The sequence below is a fragment of the Lepisosteus platostomus genome, chromosome 26, assembly GCF_059453375.1.
Source record: "Lepisosteus platostomus isolate fLepPlt1 chromosome 26, fLepPlt1.hap1, whole genome shotgun sequence".
NCBI classification, from domain to species: Eukaryota; Metazoa; Chordata; class Actinopteri; order Semionotiformes; family Lepisosteidae; genus Lepisosteus; species Lepisosteus platostomus.
The window spans coordinates 13,190,093-13,206,154 of NC_142636.1; the positions used below are offsets into that span (position 1 = coordinate 13,190,093).

At 44.8% G+C, this 16,062-nt stretch overlaps 1 protein-coding gene across 6 annotated transcripts in view; it reads right to left on the bottom strand.

Moving 5' to 3' along the window:
* Positions 1-504: 504 nt before the first annotated feature.
* The window catches only part of LOC148640225 (beta-1,4-galactosyltransferase 3-like), a 40,710-nt gene continuing 25,152 nt past the window's right edge, over positions 505-16,062 (bottom strand). For all 6 annotated transcript variants that reach the window (XM_088621132.1, XM_088621133.1, XM_088621136.1 and 3 more), the window contains 5 exons: positions 12,714-12,949; positions 10,263-10,450; positions 9,872-9,994; positions 6,429-6,533; positions 505-4,869 (listed from right to left, as the gene is read on the bottom strand). In XM_088621132.1, the coding sequence (XP_088477258.1) occupies positions 4,719-4,869; positions 6,429-6,533; positions 9,872-9,994; positions 10,263-10,450; positions 12,714-12,949 (803 nt within the window). In that variant the 3' untranslated portion in view covers positions 505-4,718. The remainder of the gene's footprint in view (positions 4,870-6,428; positions 6,534-9,871; positions 9,995-10,262; positions 10,451-12,713; positions 12,950-16,062) is intronic.

Consider the following 16,062-nt stretch of genomic DNA (forward strand, 5'->3'; position numbering starts at 1 on the left):
TACTGAGGCATTAGGACCCACACAGACCGCAGGGTGAGCGCCCCCTACTGGTCCCACTAACACCTCTTCCAGCAGCAACCTTAGTTTTTCCCAGTAGGGAACACAGTTATACGGAGATATTCCAGTGGCCACTGTCATGATCACCGAGGACAGATTAGTACAGGAGTCCAACGTTAACACTTCCTAATGTATGGTTTTCAGAATAGCTGTGTCCATCGAGGTCATATATGTTCAAAAGCATCCTTCACAATAATAATACATTGCACATTTTCATAGATGAGTTATTATTGACCTCACCCACTTCACTCATGGTACCTCAAGTTCAAATGTTCTAGTGAATTGACCAACATTTGGGACAGATTTTGTGACAGGCGATGAAGAAGATCTCCCTTTGTTCACACCCTTTTATTCAAATACTTGTCAGGAAAAAACATCTTGAGCAGTTTCTGGAGGCTGTCATGAAGGAAAACGGCTCCAGCAAAAAACAGGAACGAGGCAAGGCAGTTGTTAGAGATATAATCCAGGTTTTTTTTATTGAAATCTTTCATGGATACAAAAAACAGCGGCAAACAAGTCACCGGTCTGTCATTTTATTTTTTCAAATCTGTGCAGGCAGGGCCAAGACACCATCCCCTCCCCCCGAGCGGGAGAGCGAACCCCTCGTTATGCCTCGCGCTGGAAAGGGGAGCGTGGCATCGGCTACTGCCAGAAAACAGGCACTGCATAGGCACCTAAAAACAAGCCCCCCCCCCGGTCGAGCCCGACAATTAAAACAAAAGGCGGATTAAAGACCTCATAAGGGGCGTGCAGTTCACAACAAGAGGACCTTAAAATATTCTTCTTTTAAAAAGGAGTTATATAAAGAACCAACCGCTTAAGAAAAATCACTCTTTAATCCCCCACCCCCCCCAAGACACACATACATATACAATCTCAATCCTTAAAGCAATAAAATATCTGACATGGGCTCTACTGTTTTAGGATAAACCCACTGCCAGCAGATCTTTGTTGTGATTATAATGGATCCATAGTCCTACTTTGCCTTCTTCATTACCGATTGGTAGCTACTCCATAGGGTGTCTGTCAGGGCTGATCTAGCAGCTGGTAAAATAGGCTCTCCCAGCTTCACAACGGTCACACATTAAGGAAAGCGGTATTTATTCACCTGGGACCAGAGCACAGCTCCTGGTACGAAAGGAACAGCAGTGGACCGTGACTGTGGTGGGCCCAGTGGTGATGCACCAGTGGCGGGGGGTGGGGTTAGTCAGCCACCCCGCCCCCGCGGTCTCCCCCCTGCAGATCCCCCCAGATGCGCGTGACCCAGAGCGCCTCTTCCCCAATCACTGCTCGCTCGCGCTTCTGGGGGGGGGACCTCTTCCTCCTCATCCCATCAAGAAGAAGAGGGAATCGAGAGGCTAAGAGGCACAAGCCATGGCAGGCTGGGTGCACAGCACGTGGGAAGGACACCAGATTGTCATGGAACATGTGAGGGAAGGCAGTGTCTAATTCTTGAGCCGGGGTTTTCAACCAGAGCCGCATTTCTTAAAGACCGCGCCATGTTCCTCTTCTGTTCCCACTGATGCCCAGCGATGTAACCCAGAGACTTCACAATGCCAACTGGAAATCAGCCAGCTCGTTCCCTGAACTCGCACTTAGTGCCACCCTCCCTGCTGCAGCAGAAGAGCAAAAACATCTAGAGATGAGGCTGCCGTTATTTCTCCATATTGTGAAGTAAACAGAATTCTATTTCACTTCATAACACACCCGGTAAAAATATTCAGACAGAACTACTGAAAGAAGCATCATGACAAACCAATCCGATGAACATAAGAGAAACAGGACCTCTTTCCTGAGTGTGGTTATCCGAGTCCTAGCAACTGGCTGCATGATAAAGATCTGAAAAATGATTACTTCCCCCGCACAGAGTTTATCAGCTCATTTGAAGCAGTGGAGATCTTAAAAGCCTCAATAGATGAATAGCTGCTGATTGGCTCAAAAATCAGATATTGTAAGACTTTGTACGGGGCCAAAGATTGAAATGGGGAAAATAAGGATCCCTGTTCAAGGATCTGGCTCTGCAATTGAGCTTCCAGACCACATTTCAGCTCCCAAAAGACCAGGACAGAGAGATACTGAGGCCAAAACCATCACCAGAACGAACTATTCAAACTGCACAAGAATATCAAGGGGAACTAAATGACAATAATTTGCACAGAACCAAGAGCAGTGCTTCTGGAGATATCAAGTTTAGAGACTACGTTTCAATCAGCAAGTGTGCAACTGGAAGCGTCTGAAAGGCTATGTGCTGAGTCTTCCATGCACATAGGCTTAGGAAAGGAGTTCACGGTAGTTTTCTTTAGATACCACCGATTCTGGCAGATTGAGCAATGCCAATAGAGCAAGCTGGGTTTGGTCCAGTAATTCCTACATCCTTTTCCCACTGCACCAGAAACAGAAGTTCATCTCACCTTGCACACCAGACTTTTAATATATTAAGGAGTTTGCTATCCAGCCTGACAAGCCTCTGATAAGAGAGACTTTGGGTAGGTACAGATGTAACTAAAATCCAACAATATCCCGCGCCAAACGGAAAACAAGCGACAATTCGTTAGGCTGCAGGCAAAAGGGGAACGGGATCAGAATGGTAAAAAACGTGGTAAAGAAAGGAAAGGATGAATTTGGAGATTTGGAAACTAACTAGCTGGAAAGAGTGAATCCTGGAATGATTAAACACTTGACCTATGACATCACAGAATATGATTCAATCAGGCCCAGCGATTAGGGAAGACAGGCACATATACACAAGGTTGCCAGTTTCATAAAAATCCTTAGGTTAAACTCCCACCTTAGTTCTCCCCGTATTACGCATTCCTTGAGTTTTTAAGATTGTTGCTGCACAAACAGTTTAAAGTTTCCAAAGTTAAAATCTACCCAAGAGTCCTGCTGCTCTAATACAACACCAGGTATAAAGAAAAGACAAAAATGTTCCTTCTCGTCTTAAATGATCCAGTTCTAACTGGGGAAAAAGCAGCCATGCTCCAAACCTGTACTGTAGTGTGTAAACATGAGTGAAAAGAAAGTATTCAAAATTAAAACAAGTCTGTGAAATGGAAACGGCTCATGTGCTGACAAGGTTGCAGAGCGCCAAAGGGTAGTGTCATTTCTAGCAGAAATACGTGGCTCTTAAAACGACCAACACCACACAGCAGCTTCCGATTCTCTTGTTTTTAAGGCCCCTCCGATCTACACAGATCTCGGCAAGAGAAGGAATAGGACAAGAGAAGTACTTGGTCTGGGATTCGAGTCTGAGCCTGTTCGTGTCAGACAATGACCTTCTGCAAGGGCTCAGGAGCACCTCCTTTGCTGTGATTGTTTCATGAGCCATAAAAAAGGACTAGATCTTTTAAATTCGATCCCGTGGCTAACAGATTAGATATCCAAGCATTGACTGAAACGGGATCACGGCCGCATCTTCCTCACTGCAAGAAGCGAACTGTCCACATATGATACACGGGCCATTAAGACTATATCTGCACTGAAACCTTAAAAATGGTATAGAGAGAAGATACGCAAAAACCAGGTAGTAAAATCAATAGAGAGTACTGAAAGTACGCTGGGGAGTTGTATAAATACACACTACAGTTGTGGCCTACTTTCTCTCAAGAACCATCCAATAGATGGATTTCTTATTCCAGGTTTCTCAACAAGAAGACAACCTGCAGTAAACCTCTAAGAAAGCTTTTAAGGAGTTACATTTAGTAATACCTTGCAACGAGAGGCGAGCTTCCTGGATCTTATGAATAAATGGGCCAGATGTTGAACGTCACGTTTAACTAGTCTTCTGTTTCCGAGAAGATGCAGTTTTTAACTGACCAGAATACATAGAAGAACTGTAGAGAGCCAGTGCCTGCAATCAAGACAAACGGAGAACAATACATTTCCTAGTCCTTCAAGCCTGTTGTGGTTCAGTGGCTGTTTCGTTTTGGATCTGTAGTGTGCGTGCAGATACGCAATAATACTACATCAACCTCCGCAAAGAAAGATGCCCAGTGGTATCGTACAATCCCACGTTTTGGGAAAACGGTACACGTCTAGTCATAACTGTTTTAGTGTGAAGTTTAAGAAGTGTGGTCTGCATTATTCTCAAGACTAGAGCAGCTCATGTAGTGAAACAGCTGCAGTCATTATGTCTGGCATGAACAGGCTTTCGTATTTGTTTTTTAATTTATGGTTGGATTCTCCTTCAAGTTTTCAGCGAGGCAGTGAAGTTAACCCCTTCGTTGGGGGTCCTACCCTGATCAGACCCCACCCATCCACGAAAGAGTGAGAGCGAGAGAGGAGAGAAAGAGAGAGCAAAGTTAAGGCAACAGAGGTAATTGTTCACAAAGCTGATATCAGTTATGAGCTCAGTCCTTTCTCTCAGTCCATACCTTGGAAAGCACTTGTGCCAAAAGCACAGGGACTTTGTGGGGTTTTTTTCTAAAAAAAGAATAGCTCTATAACTGTGTCCGTGTCTTATAATTAAAAAAAAAAGGATTTAATGTACGAAAAGAGTCCTTCAATGGTTTTTTGCGCCGTAAAGTGCCATCTTTATAAAAGAAAGGATATCCTTCTAGAGAGATTAGCCCCTCCCTCCCACGTTTCTGGATTTAGGAATGAAGGATCCGTCTGGATGTCAAGGCCTTCCTGGCCAGCTTGGTAACCAACAGACCCCGGCCTCAAGTCCTGGGGTGCAGTCCTTTCTCGGAGCCTATGTCCACTGTGATGTTGGTATACAGAGGCATGTACTCCTTCGACAGGACTCTGTACTCCATTGTGTTCATTCCATCCTGTTTCCACGTCCTCCTGGTCTTCGCCAAAAGGTTAAATCTGAAATGGAGAGCGGCACTTTAGTCCCTTTCCTTCTGTACACTGCAGCTCTCGTGGATTACAGCCCGGATTGCATTTTATGACATAAAAAAAACCTGCCTTAATTGTTGTGATGAGCTAGGAACGGCCTTATGAAATGGAAAAACCAACCATTCAGATAAGACTGCAGAAGGAGGTTTTGAGAGATAGTGGCAGAGGTGGTTCGATTTATATTACCTCATGATAATGATTTGATCTTTTTGGCATTTTGGTCTTTTTTTCTTCACCCTCCTTTCTCCCCAGCACTATACCCTTTGCCACAATGGAACAGACTTTATACGCCTGTATATTGTTTTGAGATGACTGATGGCTTTCTTTTTATTTCTGAATACCTTTGTATGTTCATAAAAAAACATCAAAACACCAGTAACAAAAAAAAAGCAGGTCTGCCTTAATTACTACAATTAGAAAACCATTCAGGTTTTCAGAATGGCCCTCACTTAGGTGTGTGAACTGACATGTGACCAAATCTGACTTCAGCAGAAGGAAAAACACTCCCTCTCTGGGGGCAGGACTGATACTTAGCACTTAGATCTGTCAATAGCAGAAACTATAAGATAGGAAGAGCTTTTTCGTCCGAAATAAGGGATTATTAATCAATTGATGAGTTCTTAATTAGCAAGGCCAGGCAGGACTGCACCGTGTTCTGAGTACAAAAGCTGTTGGAAATGATCAGCTTTAACTACTGGATCTTTGAATACGATGGCCTCAAAAAGCAAGCGGATCATTTACAGGAGCACTGGCAAGAAAGGGACAACTGGAGAAATAACCAGCTGCCACAGTGATTCCACAAAACCCAAAAAGGACTACAGGACATTAAACTTGACTAAGTTTTTTACTTGCTAAAAGAAATATGCCTATCGAAAGTCAGAGAAACACAGGCCTCTATGACACATAGAAACCTAAGTGAAATACTAAGTTGAAACAGATCTAAATCAAAATGGGGTATCTATCTCCATAGATCACTTGCAAGAGTGTTGACTATTCATGTTGTGTTCACTGTTCTAGATGGGCTGTATGGCCTCCCATTTTCACACTAAATCACTCGAGTATTTGAGTTCTTGCAGTTTTAAATACACACATGCTGGCACTTCCCTTCTGCCACTAGAGGGAGCCAAAACCGCTTCTGTCCAATAGCAACCGTTCTTTTGGGAAACTGCGCTCCTGCTTACTTTATAGCACTGACAAACTCATCTTAAAGTCGCAACAAAGTTTTGGCAGTTTTGAAGTTTCTTTGAATAACTCAACAGTTATTGTCATAGAAATGTGGGCAATTTGTAATTCCGTATTTTCCCACAAGCCAGAACTTAATTTTGACAATCAACCTTGAAAATCCTGGTTGTCAGAAAAGCATGTCCATGATCCCATGGAGGGTGGTTAAGTCTCACCCACCATGTGCACATTACAAATTATAATCAAAATGTATAGTCTTTGCTATTAAAGGGGAAAAAAACCCACAAAATCCCCTTATACACCGCGAGACGCTCGAGCTTGTCTGAAGAGTGTTCGGGCGAGGTCACCTTTTAGGGTTCTCTTCATTGCCTTTGTCGTGTTCGTGCTTGATCATCTTGTAGCGGCCCACCTGCACGGAGGGCCGGGAGATCAGCATCCCGCTTAACGCCACCCTGAAAGAGAAAGACAGGCAAATAAAGAATCTTTAATGACCAAGTCATCAAGACCTTGGATTATTGTCCATAGGACAGCAGCTCTACAACGCAGAGTCCCTGATCACCATAAAGAGGTGCTGGTCTGGAAATTCTCGTCGGAGGGAAAAGCTTCACTGATCATCACTTACTGCAAACATTTGTTTTTTCCTTAAAGGTTTCCTATTCCAGTACTGACTAGGACCAGCCTTGCTCAGCTTCTAAAGATCACCTACAAGGTGGCAATGCACTTGTCAATAAGAATAAGAATAGCTGATACTTATATAGCGCTTTTCTGGACACTCCACTCAAAGTGCTTTACAGGTAATGGGGATCCCCTCCACCACCACCAGTGTGTACCTCTACCTCGATGATGCGCCAGTCCGCTCCCCACACACCAGCTCTCAGTGGGGAGGAGAGCAGAGTGATGGAGCCAGTTCAGAGATGGGGATTATTAGGAGGCCATGACTGGTAAAGCCCAGGAAGAAATTGGCCAGGACAGTGGGGTAACACCCCTATAGTTTTCAGGAAACGCCCTGGGATTTTTAATGACCACAGAGTCAGTACCTCGGTTTTCCGTCTCATCCGAAGGACGGCGTCTTTTTACAGTATAGTGTCCCCATCACTATACTGGGGCATTAGGACCCACATGGACTGCAGGGTGAGCGCCCCCTACTGGTCCCACTAACAACTTCAAGCAGCAACCTTAGTCTTTCCCAGGAGCCTCCCAGCCAGGTACTGGCCAGGCTCACAGCTGCTGAGCTCCAGTGGGCTGCCAGGTGAGAGTGGCAGGATGATATGGCTGCTGGTAAACAAGTAATCAAGGAAGCAACCTGATACACCGTTCATCCAGTTCCTGCGGGTTCTGACTCTGTGGGGAATTTAATCTTTCCGTGCGGACACTGTCCGCATTCCACACCAGGAGGATTTGCACAGCTGCTTTTCCAACAGCTGTACCAGCAGCTGAACGATTAAGAACTTTTTGCCCTGGTTCCCCCCCAATACCTCCCTGATTTCGTTTTATTTGCACTTGCAGGATGCCAAAATCAATTTAAAAAACAAATAAAGGTGCCAATTAGTGTAGGGCGCAAGGAAAGCTGGAATTCGAAAAGAAACACAGAATCACACCGAAGGGCTGGTGAAACACAGACAAGGAGACACGACTTGTGATGCTGAAATGTAGTGACAGCCGCAGCTGAATATCTGAACACCTGTCCTTTTTATCTGGGCAAAGACTGCTCTGATGCACTCCCGAATGATTGCAGGAATCATCCCATCAAGCTTTGACAAGAGGGCTCGTCACAGGATAGATTGAGAGTCTTTTTACTCTTACTCAGACGTAACACTCCATGCTAAAGTGGCCCAGATGCCTGCGTTATTAATTACTGCTCTACTGGCTCGGCACACAGTACTTATTGTTCCTTCCCCTGCTGACACATTCAGGAGCTCCGTCCAAGCGCTGTCTGTGCTGCTTGCTCAAATAATTTCAGCGCATCAGGAAAATAAGGTCTTGAGTTTCTAAATCCATGCTGGTTCTCGTTGTGATTTCATAATCAATCTTCTAGTTTAGCACAAATTATAATTTCTGTAACTTTACCGGTGTCTGAAGATGGACTGAGTCGTCTACAGTTTCATGAACTGCTGTTAACATTTGTATTCTCTGAACTATAGGTACCTATCTTTGTTGTCTATGAATAAGACTCCTTAATTTCTTAAGCACGACAGAGGAAAGACCATCAAGCATCATGCTAAAAGTGTCCTAAGGTGACCAAGCACAGAAAGAAATGATTGGAGAAGAAAATCATTTTCCAATCATTGTTCAGAACCAGCTGTTTGTCCCTGATCTGTATAATTAGTCCAAATCTTTTCTAGAAATATTACAAGCAGGTATAGAAAGAAAGAACTTCAGATAGATCTATCTTTTGGGGAGATCCATTTAAATTCAGACAAGGGGTACGTCACAGAGATGAGTGAAGAATGGACAGCAAGAGTCAGCTGAAAGAATGCTCAAAGAAACCAAATGCTTTCTAAAAATGAGTATGAGTGGTTCCTCTGCAGATCTTCATTTATAAATGGTGCTTCGTGATCTGTGATGTCGTGACAGTCTTTTCATTCCAAATTCATAATCATTTCACACTTATGTCAGGGTACCTTACCTAATAATGTTCCAGCATGCTGCTGATGTTATCTGTTGTAAAAACCTGGGTAATACATTCATTTAGCATGTGTACTATTTCTTTATCATCGTTAAATAATCTCCTATTATCTCAAATTATTTACTACTGCTTTCACAGTTCTGTTACAGTCCGAAACATTTTTTCTGCATTGCTGTTCTGCTGTTGTCTTATTACATTTCGTCTCCCTCTGCAATTTTAATGTTTTGCTGCTGTGCGCAGTATCCAAATGTTCTGTTTGTGAATCTTAGGCCCTTTAACACAGTATGCTGACTGTTCTGTTCCTCCTGTCTTTTTCCTTAATGTCTCCATTACTCCATCAAGGCCATACTTTCCTCATTTATTTTGGATGAATTTATTCGGAGCTTTTAACATTGTTTTTGAAGTACGACCAACCTTCTTCTATCGATTCGGTACCCATCTGCTCTTCATTTAGCAATAGGCAGCTCAGCCTCATTCCTTCATAGTCTGCTTCTTGCAAATTATAAACCCTAATTTAATGCACATGTTTTAGAGATATAAAGTATGATTTATATTGTCCTTTATGCATAGTGTATAATGGAAGCAAAAATGCACAAAAAAAAGCAGTTTGTATATTTTGTAAAAGCATTCAACTGCAGAGATTGTGAGTGTCAAAGTTTTGACAACAGTACCCACGGTTGATTTTTAACAATTTTCTGTATCCACTGGAATGCCTGCAGCACAAAGTATGGGGCACAAACCTAAGGCAAAACACCCAGAAAAAAAAGGAGGAGGCACAAACAACTCAGAATCCCAAAGTTGAGCCTTGTAGAAATTGCAGGATATGATACAGCTGCCAAACATTGGGCTGATGTCACATGAGCAGCAGAGCTGAGAGAAGACTGAAAATGGGTCCATTTCTGGGCGATGTATTACTTATGACAGCTATGCTCTGTATCCCTAGAATAGGTGGTACACAATCAAGGCAGCCGTTATTTTCCCCTGAGACAGAGCTACACTAACAAGAATGATAAGGTGCTGGAGCTGGTAAGGTGCTGTAAACTTTACATTAAGTAAAAACTCATTTCTACAATGAAAGAGCTGAACACTAAGGGATCTTGTGTACAACGTATGCAGGAGATGACAAGAAGGGGGTGCATAAATTTTGGGGTGGAAATTTCTCACCTGACGGCGATGTCATCATCCTCCCCTCCCCAGCCCCAGTAGTTGTTGGGAAAACCGTTCATCTTCAAGTACTGCTCGGGGGTCAGAGCAGACACCCCCCCGAAGTAGGTGTTATACGGCAGCCTGAAAAAGAACAGTCAGCAAAAACCTCCGTGAAGTTCAAAGGGCCTTTCTCTCATCCTACTAGGACAGGTGTCCGATTTACATTGGACGAGGGCGGTCCTGGATTTCTCAGTCAGAGGACCACAACGCAGCTAAATGAAACGGGAACGCCGAGAGACAGACAGAGGCAGCCCACCTGGGAGACAGGGTGGGCCAGACACGCCAACAGACCAGTTCCGGTCAAGGCAGGTGAAAACCCGCAGGTAAGAGAAAGAGACAAGAGACTGACTTGTATCCAAACTTGTCCATGGCGATGGAGACGTGCTTGGGGTGGCGGTCGCAGGTGTAGAGGTTGCGGTCGTCCTCGGGGATGAGGTCCACGTCGTGATAGAACATGCAGGTCCACTCCTCCTCCTTCATGGCCTCCTTGAATCCAACATTCAGCAGCTTGGCCCGATTGAAGGTGTAGTTCCCTGCCTGAGGGACAGAGGGCAGCAGCACCCATTATAACTGGCAACTCTCTCGCAAAACCTGCCCACTGCATTCCCTGCCTCAGCCACAGGAAAATCGCCTCCGAACTGCTGTTTCTTTATTTTTACCCCCATCCAGAGAAAACAACACAAAAGATGGAGAAAATGTGGATGGGCTGCTCAATCAAGGTGGCCTTCATTTATTCCCCGCTGGGAGAGACCTACATTAACAGGAATGACAGGGCGCCACGCCTGGGATTAACGCGGCTCACACGTAACAACGCAAGCCTCCGGCTGCCTCCAGAAATCACTGGTGTCCACAGGGAAACCGGCTGACTCCGACAGCTGGTGGTGCAGCTCATGAAAATAGACCGTTAATGACTTACCTAAGATCAGAGCCTGTGATCTCAGGACAATGGGAATGAAATGAATCACTCGGGAGCCCACCGAGAAAATTACAATGGATAAGTTCAAACCCGATTTCCAGACCTCCAACAGCTTCTGCACTTGGTTCTGATGCCAATCAAAACCCTTTAGGTGAACTACTTGCTTTGCTACAGATTTCCTCATTATTCTCAGATTCTAGAACGCTGAATGGAGGCTGCTTCCCTCATTTCTCATTTAGCTGTATTGTTCCAATGAAAAGGCCCACAGAACTTAAGCAATTGAGCCAAATCAGCATTAGACACAAAGAGCTACCGGGTAGGAACAATTTATTAAATAGGCCGAGGGCATTTCACGAACCAAGCAGTGCAGAAAACAGCTAATTAAAAAGAAGCTCATTTAAGGGTCAATTTTCTCTAATTAAAAAAGGAGAGACCCAAAGGATTCCGACAGACGGGGCTGAGAGAAAATACCTGCTGAATAAACTTGGGTTTACAGGAGTGGCACACAGCAATTGACCACATTCCCTACGTATGGTATGTCCAGGCCTGATCCTGGAGAGCCCCAGTCCAGCAGGTTTTGTAGTTGAGCATTAAATCACTCATTTCTGAAGATCCCTTGGAACAGTTCCTTTCTGAGTACTTAAGCAGGCAATTTGTTAAATTAATTTAGAGAACATTCCGGCCTAAATTCCAGGTACTGTTTAGCCCTCATGAGCCAGATTTCTCGTAATTAAAAAAGATTGCTTGATTGATTCATCAGTACCTTTCAGATGTTGCCAATCTTTAAAAATGAGTGACCTATCAGAGTAATTTGGTTTGGGGCTTCCCAAGACCATAGTGGAGATCCTCTGATTTAAGGGAAAAAGGCTGCATTGTCTAAAAAAACAAAGAAGGGTGTGTTCATGGCTCAGTTAAACGACACCAGCTTGAGTACAACCTATTTATAAAGGTTAAAAAAAACTCTCCACTAACCAGGGAATATCCAGGAAGGGGACAAAGCTTCCTTAAAGAAAAAGGACATGTAGCTCAAAAGATAAGTATTATACAAACTAAATAAGATATAAAGCACTCAAACCACTACTACAGAGAATGAAGGAATTCATTGTTTTCACCCTTCATGGGTGAGTTGGAGTGAATGTGAGTTAAAATACATTTCTCGGATCCTAACAAAACACAGACAAAATAATCGGAGTGAAATACTGCCTGGAGGATTAAAAACAGTTCTGCCAATATAACAACCCAGCTCCTCTTGTGAAACCAAGTTCCTTCAGTGCTCAGTACCCGATACGTTTTGGCTCATCAAGGAAAAACTTGCGTCTCTTAACCTGCTTTAGATTTTATCAAATATTTTTTTTTATAATATAAACAAATAAGCATGTAGAATACTCATTAAATACTTCAATTGTAAATTATAGGGTGGCATGATAGCACAACGGTCAGCACTGCTGGCCTGCAGTGTTGGGGACCTGGGTTCAATTTCTGGGGTGCTGTCTGTGTGGAGCTTGTATGTTCTCCCTGTGTTGGCGTGGGTTTCCTCCCACAGTGCAAAGACATGCTGGTGGGTTAACTGGCTTCGGGGAAAACTGGCCCCAGTGCGTCTGTGTGCGTCTGTGTGCGTCTGTGTGCGTCTGTGTGCGTCTGTGTGCGTCTGTGTGCAACTGAAAACGGATGGATGGATGGATTCGAAATGACAATAAAGGGCACTACAGATGCATTTTAAAGACGGTTACAAGTTTTTGTTTTCAGAAATTGGCATTCTCAGATATTTAGCACACGCCTGATGTTTTCAAACTGGACTGAACTCTGCTCATGAGGGGTGTTCAGCTAAGCCCCCCCTCCCGGCTCCCCGGCCAGCCCCTGCGCCCCCGTACTCCCGCCCCCCACCTGGTGGATGACGTAGATGCCATAGTTGAGCTGCTGGCGCTGCAGGAAGGGATGCAGGTAGTAGAGCAGGTACTTCAGGTGATGCTCCCGGTTGCGGTGGGGGATGATGACGGCAGTGCGGTGCTTGGACTCGCAGTCCGGGGGCCTGTAGCGCCCCCCGCGCACCACCAGCGGGTTCTTGCGTTTCACATCCTCTAAGGTCAGCTTGGACGGGAAGGTGACCCGGAACGGACCGCCTGGAATACAGGAGAACAAAAGAAACCAGAGGAGGCATTTAGTAGAGACCTGATCCAAGGATGCCATGTAGGCGTTTCAAAACAGGGTATCGGTATCCACAGCATGGCTGTGTAGCTTGTTCCACACTCCCGCACGCCTTTGTGTAAAGAGGTGCCCTGTCCTGACTGGAGGATCTTAGCTGGCTGTTTTTTTTTAAAGAATCCAGGGTATCGGCTTCTACAAAGTAGCTGGGTAGCTTGTTTCCTACTCCCACAACTCTTTGGGTAAAAAAAAGGGGCTTCCTGTTTGGGGTTTTAAATGCACTTCCAAATAGTTTCGCCTTGTGCCCTCTGGTTTGCGTATGAGGGGTGGGAAGAGTCAGACGCTTCGCCATATCCTAGTCACTTTCGGCAGGAGAAACGAACGTCCTCCCGTTATGGTGGTGCTTCAGGTTCTTATAAGATTGAGAGTCTGGCCATCAGAATTTGCACAAAAAAAAAAAAACACTCACAAAACTCCAGATAATCAGAATGTCGATGAGCTTTTAGCGGTGCGCAGAACAGGTGGGACCATGCGTGTCCAGGTTTGTGTTTTATCTTGCGTATTTATTGTTGCTGTCACCCTGTAAAGCGCTTTGAGAAGCCACCTTTAAAGGCGCTATATAAAATCAAGTTTATTATTATGATGATGTTGAAAGGATACGGAGAGGAACACACAATGCGCACAGGAGAAAAAAAAATGACCGCGACGGAGGAGGGGTGAAAGACCGCGGAGGTCAGAGGATTACGTTTGGAGATGCGATAGCCTTTTTTAAACGGGACATCCCTTTTAACACTCTGTGACTAATCCGAGGAAGAGATAACAGAGCCGCACAATGCGCTGGGACAGGAGCCCAGGCTTGGCCGCCTGCCAGGGGCGCCATGTGTCTGCGATTTATTTCTGTCACACAAGCAGACGGACGGCATGAGGGAGAAATTTGTATTCATCTGTCTGTGCTGAGAAACGGGCCTGACTGATCGCGTTACAGAACGGGCACACTGTTGCCCCTGCCAGGTCTCTGGAGAAAGAGGAGCAGTTACCAGAGTGAATCCCTTTTCGGTGGGAGGGCTGTCAATTCTCAGGAAAGCAGGATACAGACACTGGGGCATCTTCTTTACCTGCAAACACAGGCCATCCGATTCTCCGTGGAAAGGGGTGGGAAGAGTCGGTGGAAGGCAATCACACGGGGCTCACTGGTCTCGTGAAGTGGATTGATCAGTTTCCGATAACCCATGGGTTCCAGCACAAGTCCCATTGCAATAAAAGACACAAGGGCTGTAACAGCAGCTACCCAACTCCAGCACAATAGACGCTCTGTCTGCTGGGCTGCACTGCATGACAGAACGTCTGGCCTCCAATGGACTGTACACCTTAGCATCCTACTTTTTTCTTAATCCCCTGAATTTTTTTTACTGGTTTAGTTGAATATCTAATTAGTCCAAGCAATACAGCATTGCTCTCCTCTGTCCATTTCCCTCTGGCTCCTTGCCACAGCATGTGGTTGCTTATTTTCTGTTTAAGGCAGTCGCTGCATAAAGTCTGCGACCAGACTGTGTTTCAGTGTCTGTCTCTGAGCTTACATGCCAGAGCTCGTCTTAGCTGTGTTTCGGCTTGCCATATGGTCAGACGTGTCCATACTAGTCAGGGCCTCTGATTGCTGCTGCTAAACTTCAGCGTCAATGGGCACTGATCCGGAGGAACAGCTGTCACACGCGTCCCACCCCGGAGAAGGCACATCTGGCCAGATGTCAGGGATCAGTACACTGATCTTCCGTCCCGCAGCTCTGCACTGAAAACAAGATCCAGAAGAACACGGCCGTCACGGAGCAGCACATCTGCGATCTGCTTGGAAAAGCAGCACTCCGGTTTCCACAGTGCCTTTTTACCCACGCTCCGGGGGGGCGTAGGGGATTTATGGGATTAAAAACGTGGGTGTTTATGTCTGATGCACTTCATCATCGGAGCCAAGGAGTACATCTGTATGAGGAACCGTGCAAACTCATTTGGAAAGTCAGACTCGCAGGTATTTAGCTCAATTCACCCAGAATCATTTCACCAGATTTTATTTCCTGGGTTTGTTTGTATCACTTTGTTCAAATTTTAGTATCTTTTGGAAAAGCACTGAGAAATCAAATGCAAGGAAGCACTTAACTTCCCTTGTATAACCCTTCACACTGACTTTTCCCTGGCAGCCTCAGATGTGCCACTTTATGCCAGTACCATATAATTCAGTGTTCAGGACAGAAAGCTTCTTTACACAACGTTGGTAGGAGTATGGAACAAGCTACCCAACTATGCTGTTAAAGCTGATTCCCTGGTTTCAAGAAATAGCTGGATGAGATCCGTGGATTGATTAAATTCTAATTACCAAACTATCTAGATCAAGTGTGTCCAATTCTGGTCCTGGAGGACTGGTGTGTTCTGTTTTTCTCTCTGAAGCAGCAGAACCTGACCAGCTGGGATCACTGGTTTAATGAATCATGACATATTACATTGCTGAGTAAGTAGCTGCAAACAATCCAGGATCCTAGTCCATTCTGGTACATGATTTGTGTAAACCTAATTGTATGATTCATGTAATGATTCCATTATGCAACTCAAAAGCCAGCTGTATCCTGTAAGGCCTGAGCTGGAACAGCCTGCTGAAAAACAACATCCAACCTCCAACATCAGATCAAGAGTTAGACAATCCTTGAAAATCAAGCTCTGCAAAAAAACACTGATAGCTAAGGGCAAGATGAGATTCCACACAGACTTAACAGAGCAATTTACATGCTTAACTGGTCAGTCAGAAACCTACATTCATGCTTTTAAGAACAAGAGCTGGCAATTAAAGAATTAAGTCTTCATATTTCCAGGATGGATCTTACAGAGCGATAAACACCCAACGTGTTTTAAGATCTGAAAAACACGTTCCTACTGATCTTATTGCTAAGTCAATTAAGGGATCAATAGTGTGATTGAGAGCTGGGCTGGAATGAAAACTAGCAGGTGTGATATTATTCAGGTCTAAGGTTGGCAACCCTTGCTCTAATTTAATCTGGCCTGGAATTTATAACCGGCAGCCCACTGGAGCTCAGCAGGTGAGAGCCTG